Consider the following 15,107-nt stretch of genomic DNA (forward strand, 5'->3'; position numbering starts at 1 on the left):
ATATAGCTGATTTATATTGGACCCTGACACCCGCGATATATCGAGTGGGTGGTGTATTTTGAAAAACTTCTTGAAGTTGCAGTAATCCTGTAGGGTTTAAAATGGTAGCTGTGAAAATGTACTTGCTGGAATAGGGAAGTGCGAGAAGAAAGAGACATTTAATAAGTTGCTGGACTTTTCAAAACAGTTCAGCACTGTCCGAGGGTCTCCCCTGGTAAAAGCAGGGCCCTGTGGTGTGCAGGGTGAGTCACACAGTCAGGGGAGCGCAGGGGTCCCCGAGAGTCTCTCCTGGTAAAGGCACGGCCCTGTGGTGTGCAGGGCGAGTCACACAGTCAGGGGAGCGCAGGGGTCCCTGAGAGTCTCCCCTGGTAAAAGCAGGGCCGCGTGGTGTGCAGGGTGAGTCACACAGTCAGGGGAGTGCAGGGGTCCCCCGAGGGTCTCCCCTGGTAAAAGCACAGCCGCATGGTGTGCAGGGTGAGTCACAGAGTCAGGGGAGCGCAGGGGTCCCCGAGGGTCTCCCCTGGTAAAAGCAGGGCTGCGTGGTGTGCAGGGTGAGTCACACAGTCAGGGGAGTGCAGGGGTCCCCGAGAGTCTCCCCTGGTAAAAGCACAGCCGCGTGGTGTGCAGGGTGAGTCACACAGTCAGGGGAGTGCAGGGGTCCCCGAGAGTCTCCCCTGGTAAAAGCACAGCCGCGTGGTGTGCAGGGTGAGTCACACAGTCAGGGGAGTGGAGTGTCTCTGAGCGACAGACTGGAAAATAGCAAACGTAATACCGATCCACAAAAAGAAAGACAAAACCGAACCAGGTAACTACAGACCAATAAGCCTGACTTCTATTATATGTAAACTTATGGAAACTATAATAAGATCTAAAATGGAAAATTACCTATATGGTAACAATATCCTGGGAGACAGTCAGCATGGTTTTAGGAAAGGGAGATCGTGTCTAACTAACCTGCTTGACTTTTTTGAGGATGCAACATTTGAAAATGGATAACTGCAAAGCATATGACATGGTTTATTTAGAATTCCAGTAAGCTTTTGACAAAGTCCCGCATAAAAGGTTAATTCTCAAACTGAACACAGTAGGGATTCAAGGAAATGCATGCACATGGATTAGGGAGTGGTTAACATGTAGAAAACAGAAAGTACTGATTAGAGGAGAAACCTCAAAATGGAGTGAGGTAACCAGTGGTGTACTACAGGGATCAGTATTAGGTCCTCTGCTATTCCTAATCTACATTCATGATTTAGATTCTGGTATAGTAAGCAAACTCATTAAATTTGCAGACGACACAAAAATAGGAGGAATGGCAAACACTGTTGCAGCAGCAAAGGTCATTCAAAATAATCTAGACAGCATTCAGAATTGGGCAGACACATGGCATATTAAATTTAATAGAGAAAAGTGTAAAGTATTGCATGCAGGCAATAAAAATGTGCATTATAAATATCATATGGGAGATACTGAAATTGAAGAAGGGAACTATGAAAAAGACCTAGGAGTTTGTTGACTCAGAAATGTCTTCATCTAGACAGTGTGGGGAAGCTATAAAAAAGGCCAACAAGATGCTTGGATGTATTGTGAGAAGTGTTGAATTTAAATCAAGGGAAGTAATGTTAAAACTCTACAATGCATTAGTAAGACCTCACCTAGAATATTGTGTTCAGTTCTGGTCACCTCGTTACAAAAAGGATATTGCTGCTCTAGAAAGAGTGCAAAGAAGAGCGACCAGAATTATCCCGGGTTTAAAAGGCATGTCGTATGCAGACAGGCTAAAAGAATTGAATCTATTCAATCTTGAACAAAGAAGACTACGCGGTGATCTGATTCAAGCATTCAAAATCCTAAAAGGTATAGACAATGTCGACCCTGGGGTCTTTTTTTGACCTGAAAAAAGAAACAAGGACCAGGGGTCACAAATGGAGATTAGATAAAGGGGCATTCAGAACAGAAAATAGGAGGCACTTTTTTACACAGAGAATTGTGAGGGTCTGGAACCAACTCCCCAGTAGTGTTGTTGAAGCTGACACCCTGGGATCCTTCAAGAAGCTGCTTGATGAGATTCTGGGATCAATAAGCTACTAACAACCAAACAAGCAAGATGGGCTGAATGGCCTCCTCTCATTTGTAATGTTATGTTCAGTCTCCTCTGGGAGCTTCAGTTTGTTTAGTTGAGAGTCCTGGACCCTCAAAGCCTCGTTCAGTTTGTTTATTTGACCGTCCTCATCCTGGACCCTCAGTTTTGGAGAGCCCTGATATAGTCAAAGATGATTTTATGAAAGTGTGCAAATCATTCTCGGCTACTGGAAGCTGATATTCTAAAAACATATTTGATCACATACAGCACCTGTGAAGTTGCTGGTTTGCTGCAGTTTATTATTAGCAAGCAAAGACCATGTGTTGTTGCTGTGGTTTCTGCCCTGGTGGTGTTTGACAGGAAGTTGCAGAGGATACTTGAGGCATTTCAGTTGTCAAAAAACAAACCGATGTTCCTTGAAATACACAATTCTATTATTGAGAAAGACATCAAGACTTTGCAGAGATGTGAATGGCTAGGTAGCGCTAGCCACAATTCTGTTAATGAGAAAGGCATGAAGTTGTGTTTTTTTTTTTTTTTTTTAATGTTTGCATGTGTCGTTTCTTTAGTATTCCAGGTGTGTACATTGTAATGCACTGGATCTGTCCTGGTCATGATGTAGACTGCAGGCTGCATCTCTTTGCATGTTGTATGCAAGCTTTAACAAGTGTGTCTGTAGAACATCCTGATGGTTTACGTGTGCCTTCACTGAGAGGGGCATTTACAGCAGCACACAGAAACAAAACAGCACAGGAGCTAGTTTAGAGAGAAGAAACGGAAAAACACTGTACCTCCTGATGTATTTCAATTAGTTATATTAGAACATTTATTCTGTCTTTGTGTTATAATATATGTTTTTACAACATTTGTAAATATTAAGAAACAAGTGGATATAAGTAGATAATATTTCATGAACACAATGTATATCAGTTAAGTTTGTTTTCATTATTACTGATAATGGCATAAAGAACTATTGTTTTTATTTTATAAATATTTATTTTGAGAAAATAATCGAGAGTCGTGTCCATTATTGCTTCTAAAGACCCTGAGAATAACCAGTCATTCTGGCATGGAGAAAGCCTGTGAGCATTATTGTGGGTGGTGTCTAGACACAGCACTGTTAAACACACATTTCGTTCTTTATGCGGGACCCATTCTTGGCTGTTTTCTTTGTATATGCTGCCTCCGGGCAATATTGTGCGTAGCTCTGGGGTTCATTCTCATCGTCATGCTGATGATACACAGCTGTATCTATCCCTGAAACAGGGCAACACCTCGGCTCTACATATTTTGAGCACCTGTCTTGCTCACTAGGGTTGCAATGAAGGGTACAATTTTGACCTTCAAAGGTTCGGAACGCATTACCGAAGGAAGGTTCGAACCTTCGATGGTACTCATTTGCATAATTTACTGTGACGTCGCCATAGCTACTTGTTTATATCTAGACTTGCTACTTTTCGATATTAATCGGTAAAGCTTGTTAAACGTCGAATTCCCCAAAAAATGAGTTCGACTGAAATTTATATACGATAAACATCGGTAAAACCACTCGCTATTTTTTATTTTCTTACCAAAAATAATAATTTTAGAAATCCTCTCTAGTTTGTGTAGTTTTTATAGTTGCTGTCTGTCCCGCCTTCATTCCGCTCTGAATGGCTGGGGGTCGCTGTCAGTCATCTTACAGTAAGTAATATGCATTGTACAAATACAAAAAATTGAATTTTGCATGCGAGTGACATTTTAATGTGTGATTTTTATAGTATTCACACATTGTAAAACGATTTCTGTTAACAGAAAAAAAAACAACAAAAAAAAAACTGAATGGCGTCTGACGAACCTTCGAAGGTTTAAAACAATCTTCGAATTCCTGGCTAGTGAACAAACCTTTTAACCTTCTAATACAGCCCTATTGCTGACATCCTGCTAAACTAAAAAATAAAAAAAATGAATAGGGCTACTGATTTTCCACAATCACGGAATCACGGACGGAATCGCGGAATTGTTCCAGAACTCTTGAGGATCATCCAGGTGCTTTTTGGCAAACTTGAGACGAGCATTCATGTTCTTCTTAGTGAGCAATGGTTTTGCCCAGTGTCTTTCTGATGGTGGAGTCATGAACACTGACCTTAGCCGAGGCGAGAGAGGCCTTCAGATCCCTGGCTGTTCTAGGGTTCTTTGTGACTTCCTGGACGATTTTACGCCTTGCTCTTGAGAGATTTTGGCAGGACGGACACTCCTGGGAAGATTCACTACTGTCCCAAACTTTCTCCATTTGGACACTATGGCTCTGACTGTGGTTCGGTGGAGTCCCAGAGCTTTAGAAATGGCTTTGTAACCCTTTCCAAACTGATAGGCATCAACAACTTTTTTCCAGAGGTCTTTAGGAATTTCTTTTGTTCGTGGCATGATGTGCCTCTAGAACCTGTGTGCTGACAACTTCACTCTAATGGTAAGGGCCAAAGTTAGTCAGATTTATATTGGGCAGGGCTGGCCCAAATCAGTACTCAAACAGCTGACCCTAATTATCCCTTTTATTTGGGTTGAGTTAACTAGGGAAGGGCAATAACTTTTTCACACCTGAAGATTGCACGTTTGATTTACCTTGCACACCAAACAAATGAAAGAAGCACCAAACTTTGGTGTCATTTTTTCTCTAAGACTCCCTCTATATATATATATATATATATATATATATATATATATATATATATATATATATATATATATATATATATATATATATATATATATATATATATATATATATATATAAAAATAATATATATATATATATAATGTTTTTGATACAAGACGTTTACACTGCCTGCGATGCGATGGGCGACACTGAAGCGAAGCGAAGAAATAGAATTGACGTCACAGCTGGGGAACTGACCAATGAGGAACAGCTTCCCTTGCGTGCCTTTAGTAAACAATGATGGAGAAAAGATCAATAAAGGACACTACAATAAAGAGCTGTACAATAAAGGACACCAATTCTAAAGACACGGCAATGAGGGAGAACATCTGGCAGTCCATTGCCAGGAACTGGATATAACTGGTGTGTAGGATTGGTTTACTTTCTGAAAAGCTATCATGTATTCTACATTTTTATTGGCTGTATAACAGGACTCGCATACACATTTTTTTTCCAGCTGATGATACAATCGGAGAGTTGCCCATCGCATCGTGTCAAACACAGTAAAAACTAAAATAGATTTGAGGTTTTTATTCGTATTTAATCGTGTTGTTGATACTTTTTCTTGCTTTTTGTTATTTATCATCTCTGGATGCTTTACATCACATTGATCTGTGTGTGATTTAAATACATAACCTTTACAGTAAAACAAATCAAAATAATAAATATGGTTGAAGTATGTATATGTGTATATATTGTGACACGGTGCATGGCACTGTCATTGAAGGAAGATATATAGGGCCTGTATCCTATGTAAGAAATTGTGGAAGGAAAATGTAGTCCTGATGGTCTAAGCCGACCAGCTGAACTACATTTCCCAGAATACCTGGACTAGAATGGGCCATTCTGCAATTACCCAGGGTTGAGTAATTGGTTTCACCTGTATTAAAAGGTTGATATTTAAGCAGGCCTAAAAACCCTGTTCAGGTCTTTCTCGTTGGGTGCTAGACAGAAGCTGAGGTGTTGAAAGGTCCACCTGGAAATGTCTATGAAGGTAGCCATTATATATATTGAATCCATATAAGAGTTTTTTTTTGTTTGTTTTTGAAGAAGCCCGGTTGTTAGATAGTGAACCATCACAGTTTAGTTAGTAACTCCAAGACGGAGCTAGGCTTTTGTTTTGTTTGTTTGTTTGCTGTTTTGTTAAAGTTTTGTGAATAAAGATACAGGCACCGACCTGTTTAAACGACAATACTATGACTGACATCTTCTTTTACACGAGAGGACGGGGCTAAAAGTCCTGAATAAGACAACAGCGCCAGAGTTGTCACATATATATATATATATATATATATATATATATATATATATATATATATATATATATATATATATATATATATATATATATATAAATATATATATATATATATATATATATATATATATATATATATATATATATATATATATATATATATATATATATATAATATGGGTTGTAGGGAGATATGCAAATAAAGCATTACAAGAGCCAATCAAATCGTGTGAAAGTTGCCTAACTGCTTCTACATTCACAACGTTTTAATAGCTGCATACATGTTTCGCCCTTTTTGGCCCTTTTTTTAAAATGCTGTGGGTTCAATCCCAGGTGGGGGACACTGCAGCTGTACCCTTGAGCAAGGTACTTTACCTAGATTGCTCCAGTAAAAACCCAACTGTATAAATGTGTAATTGTATGTAAAAAATAATGTGTAAAATAATGTGATATATCTTGTAACAATTGTAAGTCGCCCTGGATAAGGGCGACTGCTAAGAAATAAATAATACATACACATCTATATATATATAAAAAAAAATTGTAACACAACCTTATTACTTTTGGTTCGTTGCCCCTTTAAAAGTACAAACCCAGGACACAGAAATTGATTTTTAAAACGCTGATGCAATGTTTTTAATAAACAAACAAAAACAAAATAAACACCTAGCTCTAATGAGCACTAACTAAACACAACACAGGCCCCTGACTAACACGCAGGACGGCTAAGCCGTTTACCTGACAAATAACAAAATAAATCACACAGGTTTCACAATTACACCACACCAGCTTTAACACTACCATAATTTCTCATTAGCGGCAGTAACGGTAACGTACACTCCCCCAATCTCTTTAATTAACTGCCTATTTACTGTAAGTCCTGCCCATGCCCTCTATAAAAAAATGTTTGCTTTATAATTAGTTTTATGTGTTGCATTTAGTTTGATTTTGTGCTAATTCATATTTTCTAAAAACATGGGGCTGTACTAATCAATAATATTCTCTAATTCTCAGTGTAGACACAAATAAATTAATGCATGCTTATGTTTATGTTAACAGATCAAATTTTACTTTAATAAATAAATAAATAAATAAATAAATAAATAAATAAATCAACTGTTTCGATACAGGGGTCACTGTATCGATAATCGTATCGTCAAGAAAAATATCATGGTCCACCTTGTGAATCGATGAATCGACACACCCCTATTGGTATGAAATATAGATTCTGTTCTCAAGATATGAAAATGGAGGGGGGGTCCCTGAGTGGCTCATCCAGTTAAAGCGCTGCCGCTGGGAGTGCAGGACGAGTCACACAGCTTGCACTGCTCCAGTTCACCTCCAGGCTGTGCTAAGTGGCTGAACGTTGCATCAGATTGGCTCTGATGCTCCCGAGGTAATGGATGGGAAACCAGCAAGAATTGCTTCTCCTCATCGTGCTACAGCGAACCTTACTGGCCAGACACCGAGCACATTCAGAGTGGATAAGCGGCAGGGCTGGTCTCTGATCTCCGGGATCGGTAGCCCCGCCCACCTCTGAATTACTCGGCATAAAAGCGATTCTGGCTTTAGGCTTGTGAGATCGGAGGATCTCAGAACATCTGTGCTGTGGGGACTCGCTGCGGTGAGGATAAAAAATATAATTAGACATTCCAAATTGGGGGAAAATAAATAAAAATAGTCGCTCCTAAATTAAAAAAAAAAAAAAAAAAAAAAAGTGAAAATGTAAGTGCGAGATAGACTCCTCCATATGATCCCACAATCTGATATGCCTAATAACTTATGCTAAAAAAATACCAACTTCATTCCAATTTACTAAGCGGTTATCCAGATATATACAAAGAGGCAGACAGATTCCCATATACCCTCCGTATGGAATGGGCTTAGTCTGGGAAGTCACTTCCCGCTTCATCACAGTGGATAATGCAGCTCTAAGCAGATGCAGATTACTGCTGTGTTCCTCGTTCTGATTGAGTGACTGAACCCTGGTGCGCCCTCATGTCTGCTGGCTCAGGGTTTGTATTGACAGCTGTGGTGGGGGCTGTGTCTGGAAAGCTTGTGTTTCTTTTCAATTGGGAAGTGGGAGGAGTGCCAGCTTTGAGGAATTGTTTAAATCGAGTTACAACATGAACATCTTTCCAGTGAGCTTTCAATCTGCCTCCACTTATTACTACCACTTAATAAAATAAAATAAACAAATCAGAATTACTAAGGACCATAATGACATTTTCAGCTATCGATTATGGTCTGTAAATTATCACAACAATTGTGATTATCGGCTGAATAAATATAATATTAAGTTCTTGTAATTTTATCAAATGCATACTTGAGCAGCATAACAATCGCCAGTCTAAGTCACTGAGTTTAGAAGAAAAAAAAAACTAGACCGTGTATGCCCAGAAACGCGAGTATAAAAATACACCTATTGTAATTCGTATATTAATAAATGATGTAGTTTTTCTAGAATTTTTTTTTTTCATATTTAAACATTTAATTCGAGAACGTTTACTTTCATAAGTGCCACCAAATGTAGGCCTACTTTATTAATATAACGAAACAAAACTGCTAACGTTACCTGGAAGCATTTGTTTTCTTTACTTGTGTGGCAAATCTGCCATTTAAGAAAATCAAACTAGCTTCAAAAAAATAAATACTATTAGGAACGTACTGAGTTTTGCACATGGCTGCTTGTATGCAGACAGTTTGCCTATCCTTCCATTAAAAGTTAACTCTCTTCTATTTATGCAGCTACCCTTTTGTACAATAGCAACGCCATGAGAACAGATATATATACACAAGGGTGATGAGCGCCTGCTTATTTTTGCCCATGCGGTGCGTAGGCTGCAGTATAGTACTCATATCTTTACTGTAGTTTAAAGAAGCAACACGTTATTCAGGCTTGTGATCCAGATGGCTGCAGGGGTGACGTCAGACCAGAAACACAAACCAAAACAAGGAATGGTGGGTGAACCAGAGATGCTACGGCGCGCAGGGTTTATATTCAACAAAACAACAATAAAGAATACCTCTATATAACAAACAAAAGGGCACGATGGCTGAAACAAAACAAACACGGAACACAACATTAACAAGGAAGTGCATAGTATGGTCATTTATATATTAGTACAGACTCGCGTCTTTCCTCTTCTGACAAGCTGTATTTATGTCATTTGATGCATTACATTTAAACTTGTGCGTTTAACAATAATTAGAGTAAGTTATCATAACAATCTATTTTAAAGAGAATTAAAATAACAAGTAGATGCCAGTTAAAAATGCTCCTAAAACGTACAAAGTAGCCTGTCCTCAAATGAGGACAATGACACTTAATAGGTTAAGGATGCCCGTACCAAATGTTAGCAGATTTCTTGTGAGGTGGCATCACACTTCCTCTGTGAAGTCCCTCACACACTGCTCTCCTCTCACAGCAGTCTCCCTCACACACTGCTCTCCTCTCACAGCAGTCTCCCTCGCACGCTGCTCTCCTCTCACAGCAGTCTCCCTCACACACTGCTCTCCTCTCACAGCAGTCTCCCTCACACACTGCTCTCCTCTCACAGCAGTCTCCCTCACACGCTGCTCTCCTCTCACAGCAGTCTCCCTCACACACTGCTCTCCTCTCACAGCAGTCTCCCTCGCACGCTGCTCTCCTCTCACAGCAGTCTCCCTCGCACGCTGCTCTCCTCTCACAGCAGTCTCCCTCGCACGCTGCTCTCCTCTCACAGCAGTCTCCCTCGCAATATCACAAGGTTTTAAAACCGTGAGGACTGAACACTCAGGCAGCAGTGTGGAGTAGTGGTTAGGGCTCGAGTCTTGACCGGAGGGTCGTGAGTTCAATCCCAGGTGGGGGACACTGCTGCTGTACCTTCAGCAAGGTACTTTACCTAGATTGCTCCAGTAAAAACCCAACTATATAAATGGGTAATTGTATGTAAAAATAAGTAAGTAAATAAATAAATGTGTAAAAAATAATGTAATTGTATGTAAAAATAATGTGATATCTTGTAACAATTGTAAGTCGCCCTGGATAAGGGCGGCTACTAAGAAATAAATAACACTGATCAAAGTGCACGTTATTGCATGCACTTAAAAGGGGTGTTTTGGACTTAAAAGGGGTGTTTTTAGAGCCTTGCCAGCAATATAAATAATGATACAATGGACTACAATCCAAGGGACACAGTGATAAAACCTTTGTTTCTGAGATGAGATTATATTTGTAGATGATACCATTTCCATTTCTAATCAGTTTTTGAAAGGATTGGTCACGCCTAAAACTAAACTGATGGTCGCACCAACAGATTTTCTTTGGTCACACCGTAGAGCTCTGAAGGTTTTGATCAGGATTCAAAGCCTTGTACCTGAAAATTGACTCCTTTCTCTCTCTCTCTCTCTCTCTCTCTCTCTCTCTCTCTCTCTCTCTCTCTCTCTCTCTCTCTCTCTCTCTCTCTCTCTCTCTCTCTCTCTCTCTCTCTCTCTCTCTCTCTCTCTCTCTCTCTCTCTCTCTCTCTCTCTCTCTCTCTCTCTCTGTGTGCAGGAGATCCGCCAGCAGTCCAGCGAGCTGCCCTGTAAAATCTCCAAACTCCCAGAGAACAAAGCCAGAAACCGTTACAGAGACGTCAGCCCCTGTGAGTGCGGGCTGAGGGTAGGGGGTTGGACGGGGGGGATGGGGGTGAGGGGTTGTATGGGGTTTGGGGGTTTGGGGGTTTGGGGGGGGGGGGGGGTTGGGTTGGGGTAAGGAGGCTGTGTGGTCCAGTGGTTAAAGAAAAGGGCTGGTAACCAGCAGGTCCCCGGTTCAAATCCCTCCTCAGCCACTGATTGATTGTGTGACCCTGAGCAAGTCACTTAACCTCCTTGTGCGATGTAGTTGTAAGTGACTCTGCAGCTGATGCATAGTTCACCCACCCTCGTCTCTGTAAGTCGCCTTGGATAAAGGCGTCTGCTAAATAAACAAATAAGGGGAGGGCATACACCCCAGGTATGTGTGTTACTGACATGCTTGCTTCAGTGCCTTTGTGTTTGGGCACCTCTGTGTATGTGTGGCTGTGTGGTGCGCTGACATGGTCTCTCTTCTCTAGTCGACCACAGTCGAATCCACCTGCAACTGGGAACCAATGACTATATCAACGCCAGCCTGATTTCCATGGAGGAGGCCAAGCGCAGCTACATTCTCACACAGGTCAGCACCAATAAGAATCCTATAGAATCCAACTCGTTATTGAGGGAGTTATTCCACAGATCAATTGGTGATTTGCAGCTAACAAAGTAGTTCCATAAATCTTACCTGTTGTGCACTTCTATACGTTATATATGGGTGCAGTTTTAAAGATGTTCTGATAAATATCTGTTACTACTCTGGATTAAAGAAATTGTTTGCAAGCAATGCTTTCGGGTAGCTTTGCACTTCCTTGGTACATGAAAGGTGGAATTGTCCCCACCCATAACATTTATCTTTCCTGTCATAACCAAACCAGCTGCTTCCCCTATTGGCTGACATGCTTTCAGTCAGTAACATTACCCAGAAGTCACTGCTGAGGTAACCCAGGAAGTGTAAACAGATAACCGAAAATAAGGCATAGAAACAGAGAGCTTCCTTTTAACCTAAGAGTATCAGATTCATTTCACTGTACCTTTCATAAAATCCTTTGTGGCTAGTAAGCTGATCGCTTTCCATTGTTTTTCATTAAGGGCCCTCTGCCCAACACCTGCGGTCACTTCTGGGAGATGGTGTGGGAGCAGAAGACCCATGGAGTGGTCATGCTGAACCGAGTCATCGAGAAGGGCTCTGTGAGTATCTCTGTCCACACCAAGGCTTCCTACCATCCCTAATAGATAGGTAGATAGATAGATAGATAGATAGATAGATAGATAGATAGATAGATAGATAGGTAGGTAGATAGATAGATAGATATAGTGCCTATAGAAAGTCTACACCCCCCTTGAGAATTTCATCCATTTAAATTTTTTTCCACTTATCTACACATCATACTCCACACTGTTAAGGGGAAAAAAGTTTTTTATTGAGAAAAAAATTATATATTAAAGATCATAATTGGATAAGTCTCCACCCCCCTGAGTTAACCCTTTGCGGTCCATTTATTAAATACGCGTCAGGCATGCCAGGTCTAATTTATTTTAACACGCGCAGTTAATTTTAGACGCGCTGTTTAAAAGTGTTTTTTTTCAGTCAAATGGGTTTAAATGGCCCTGCATATCTACAAAGCACTCACTAGGCATCTCCAGCCCCGCCCCACCCTTTCGTTCGCTATCACTTTCACCTATGGAAGAAATAAATAATAATAGTCGTACATACCGATCAGTCATCTCCTGATCACTCGTTTTATCACCAAACTCCTCAATAATGCGATCCAATACATTATTTTATTACTATAACATCTCAAAAAAGCTCTGCAAATGTCCGTGTTCTCTGTGTGCTGATTCACAGGCAGCCAGCTTGTTTACTTACGACCGCCCCGTTATCTGATACCAGGGCCATGTATGACTATTCATGAGATACCCTCTTTTTTTTTTTTTTTTTTTTTTTTTTCCCCCCCCCCGACTTGTCTCGGCTCCTGTCGCTCCCACTCGGCAATTGAATGGTTTTCTCGTCTTTTTCCAGAGAAAAAACGACTAGAAACCCGTTTTTTGCGTTGCTATAATGATGTCGGACTGGGTCCGACAAAGGACCCGAGAGGAATAATTGCAATGTCGGACCCAGTCCGACAATGGACCGCAAAGGGTTAATACTTGGTGGAAGCACCTTTGGCAGCAATTACAGCTGTGAGTCTGTTGGGATAGGTCTCTATTTGACCATTCTTCTTTATAAAACTGTTCAAGCTCTGTCAAGCTCCTTGGGGAGCGTTGATGGACAGCAATCTTAAGTCATGCCACAAATTTTCGCTTGGATTTAGGTCGGGGCTGTGACTGGGCCACTCAAGGACATACACCTTTTTGTTCCTTAGCAGAGAGAGAGAGAGAGAGAGAGAGAATATCATGGCCAATTAACACAACAAAGTTATGCAGTTAGCCTTTGACTCGCTTTCCTAATTCGTTGAACGTTCATTCCAAGTTTTGCACAAATGAAGGCTTAAGACTTAAACTAAAGCATCAGTTCTGAAAACAGCAGAATCTTTTTTTCATTTTTAAAATTGTTTGTCAGTATAAACTGTTCCTCAAAAGTGCCCATGTATGTTTCAGACAGATAGGAAAAGATGATAAAACGTCACTAGTAGACCTACTGTTGTAGGTCTAATAATAATAATAGATCGATATTTATTTCTTAGCAGACGCCCTCATCTAAGGCGACTTACAATTGTTACAAAATATCACAATACAAAGTATCACATTACAAAATATCATAAGAACATAAGAAATTCTAGAACGAGAAGTCAATTCGGCCCACCTATGCTCACACGCTTAATGCAAGCGTGGTCCGTTAGCACTCAGGAGAGGAAATACAACCCCCCCGCAACCAGGTTAGTAGGGGAAATGAAACCTCTGGGAATCCATGGCTAAACAAACCGCCCTTCCTCCAGGTGGCTGTCTAAAGCTCTTATTGTGGTCATAGAGGGTTTCTATGAAAAGGGATGAGGAGGAAGAGAGGGTTGTGGATTCAAGAGGAATAGAGAGAGAGATCAGCAGTGGGGGAGAAGGAGTTCTGATTTGGAGAGGTTGAGTTTGAGATGATGCGAGTGCATCCAGAAGGGGATGGCTGAGAGGCAGGTAGAGATACGGGAGGAGATGTGGAAATCAGAGGGGGGAAAAAGAAGAGGAAGATCTGGGCATCATCAGCGTATAAATGATATGAGAAGCCATGGGAGGAGATGAGGGGACACCTGTCGAAAGAGAGTAAGAGGCAGAGGGTGAGCCACGCCAGGATACTTGGTATGTGCGATCAGAGAGATAGGAGGAGAACCATGCAAAAGCAGTTCCGGGAGGACAGAAGAATAGAGTGGTCAACTGTGTCAGAGGCAGCAGAGAGGTCGAGGAGATTTAGGACAGAGGAGAGGGAGTCGGCACAGGCAGAGTAGAGAGTTGGTGACGGAGAGAAGAGCAGTTTCACTGGTGTGCCAGGTGAAAACCTGATTTGGAGGGGGTCGAGCAGAGTGTGTTGACAGGAAAGCAGAGAGCTGGTGTTGTACCGCTCGCTCGAGGGTTTTAGAGAGGAAAGGGAGAAGGGAGACAGGATGGTAGTTCAGGAGGGATAAGGGATCAAGGGAGGGTTTTTTTTAAGATGGGGGTGATTCAGGCCTTTTGAAGGCTGAGGGTAAACAGCCAGAGAGCAGAGAGGTGTTGAAAAGAGAGGTAATGAAAGGGAGTAGAGCAGGGGCAGCAGCCTGGAAGAGGTGAGTGGGGAGGGGGTCCAGAGCACACGTGGTCGGTTCATGGCTCTGTAGCAAAGATCAGAGTCCAAGAGGGGCGAGAAGGGGGGTAGATTAGGTAGGCAGCAGTGTGGAGTAGTGGTTAGGGCTCAGGACTCTTGACCGGAGGGTTGTGGGTTCAATCCCAGATGGGGGACACTGCTGCTGTACCCTTGAGAAAGGTACTTTACCTAGATTGCTCCAGTAAAAACCCAACTGTATAAATGGGTAATTGTATGTAAAAATAATGTGATATCTTGTAACAATTGTAAGTCGCCCTGGATAAGGGCGTCTGCTAAGAAATACATAATATTATTATTATTATTATTATTATTATTTATTTACTAATCTATTATTTTTGCGGATGTGTTTGATTTTGGAGAAGGAGGCAGAGTCAGCCGAGGTAGAGAAATGCTGTGTACTGTATAAGCTATTCTTGACCATTTGTCTCTGGATGTGAATGTACTATTAGTGATGATCGTGTTTCTGATCGGCGCAGCTGCTCCGAGATGTCGCTCTCCCTTCCTGTAGTCAATTGGTTTGTTATTAAAGAGATTTGTCATCTCTCCATTTTGGGAGAGACAAAGCAAAAAGAGCAAAATAAAAAGTTTGTGTGTGAGAGAGGCAGACCTAACTAGAGAGAGAGTCGCAATTAAAACACAAACACATTAATAAAAGTAAATCTTGCCTGATCTCCCTTTTTTCTATATGAAAGAT

At 41.1% G+C, this 15,107-nt stretch overlaps 1 protein-coding gene across 1 annotated transcript in view; it reads left to right on the forward strand.

Moving 5' to 3' along the window:
• LOC117432607 (tyrosine-protein phosphatase non-receptor type 1-like) overlaps positions 1-15,107 on the forward strand; it is an 87,663-nt gene that overhangs the window by 30,761 nt on the left and 41,795 nt on the right. Inside the window, exons 2-4 of the mRNA XM_034054580.2 lie at positions 10,568-10,658; positions 11,109-11,209; positions 11,719-11,817. Coding sequence (XP_033910471.1) covers positions 10,568-10,658; positions 11,109-11,209; positions 11,719-11,817 — 291 coding nt within the window. The remainder of the gene's footprint in view (positions 1-10,567; positions 10,659-11,108; positions 11,210-11,718; positions 11,818-15,107) is intronic.

The sequence above is a fragment of the Acipenser ruthenus genome, chromosome 29 (assembly GCF_902713425.1).
Source record: "Acipenser ruthenus chromosome 29, fAciRut3.2 maternal haplotype, whole genome shotgun sequence".
NCBI classification, from domain to species: Eukaryota; Metazoa; Chordata; class Actinopteri; order Acipenseriformes; family Acipenseridae; genus Acipenser; species Acipenser ruthenus.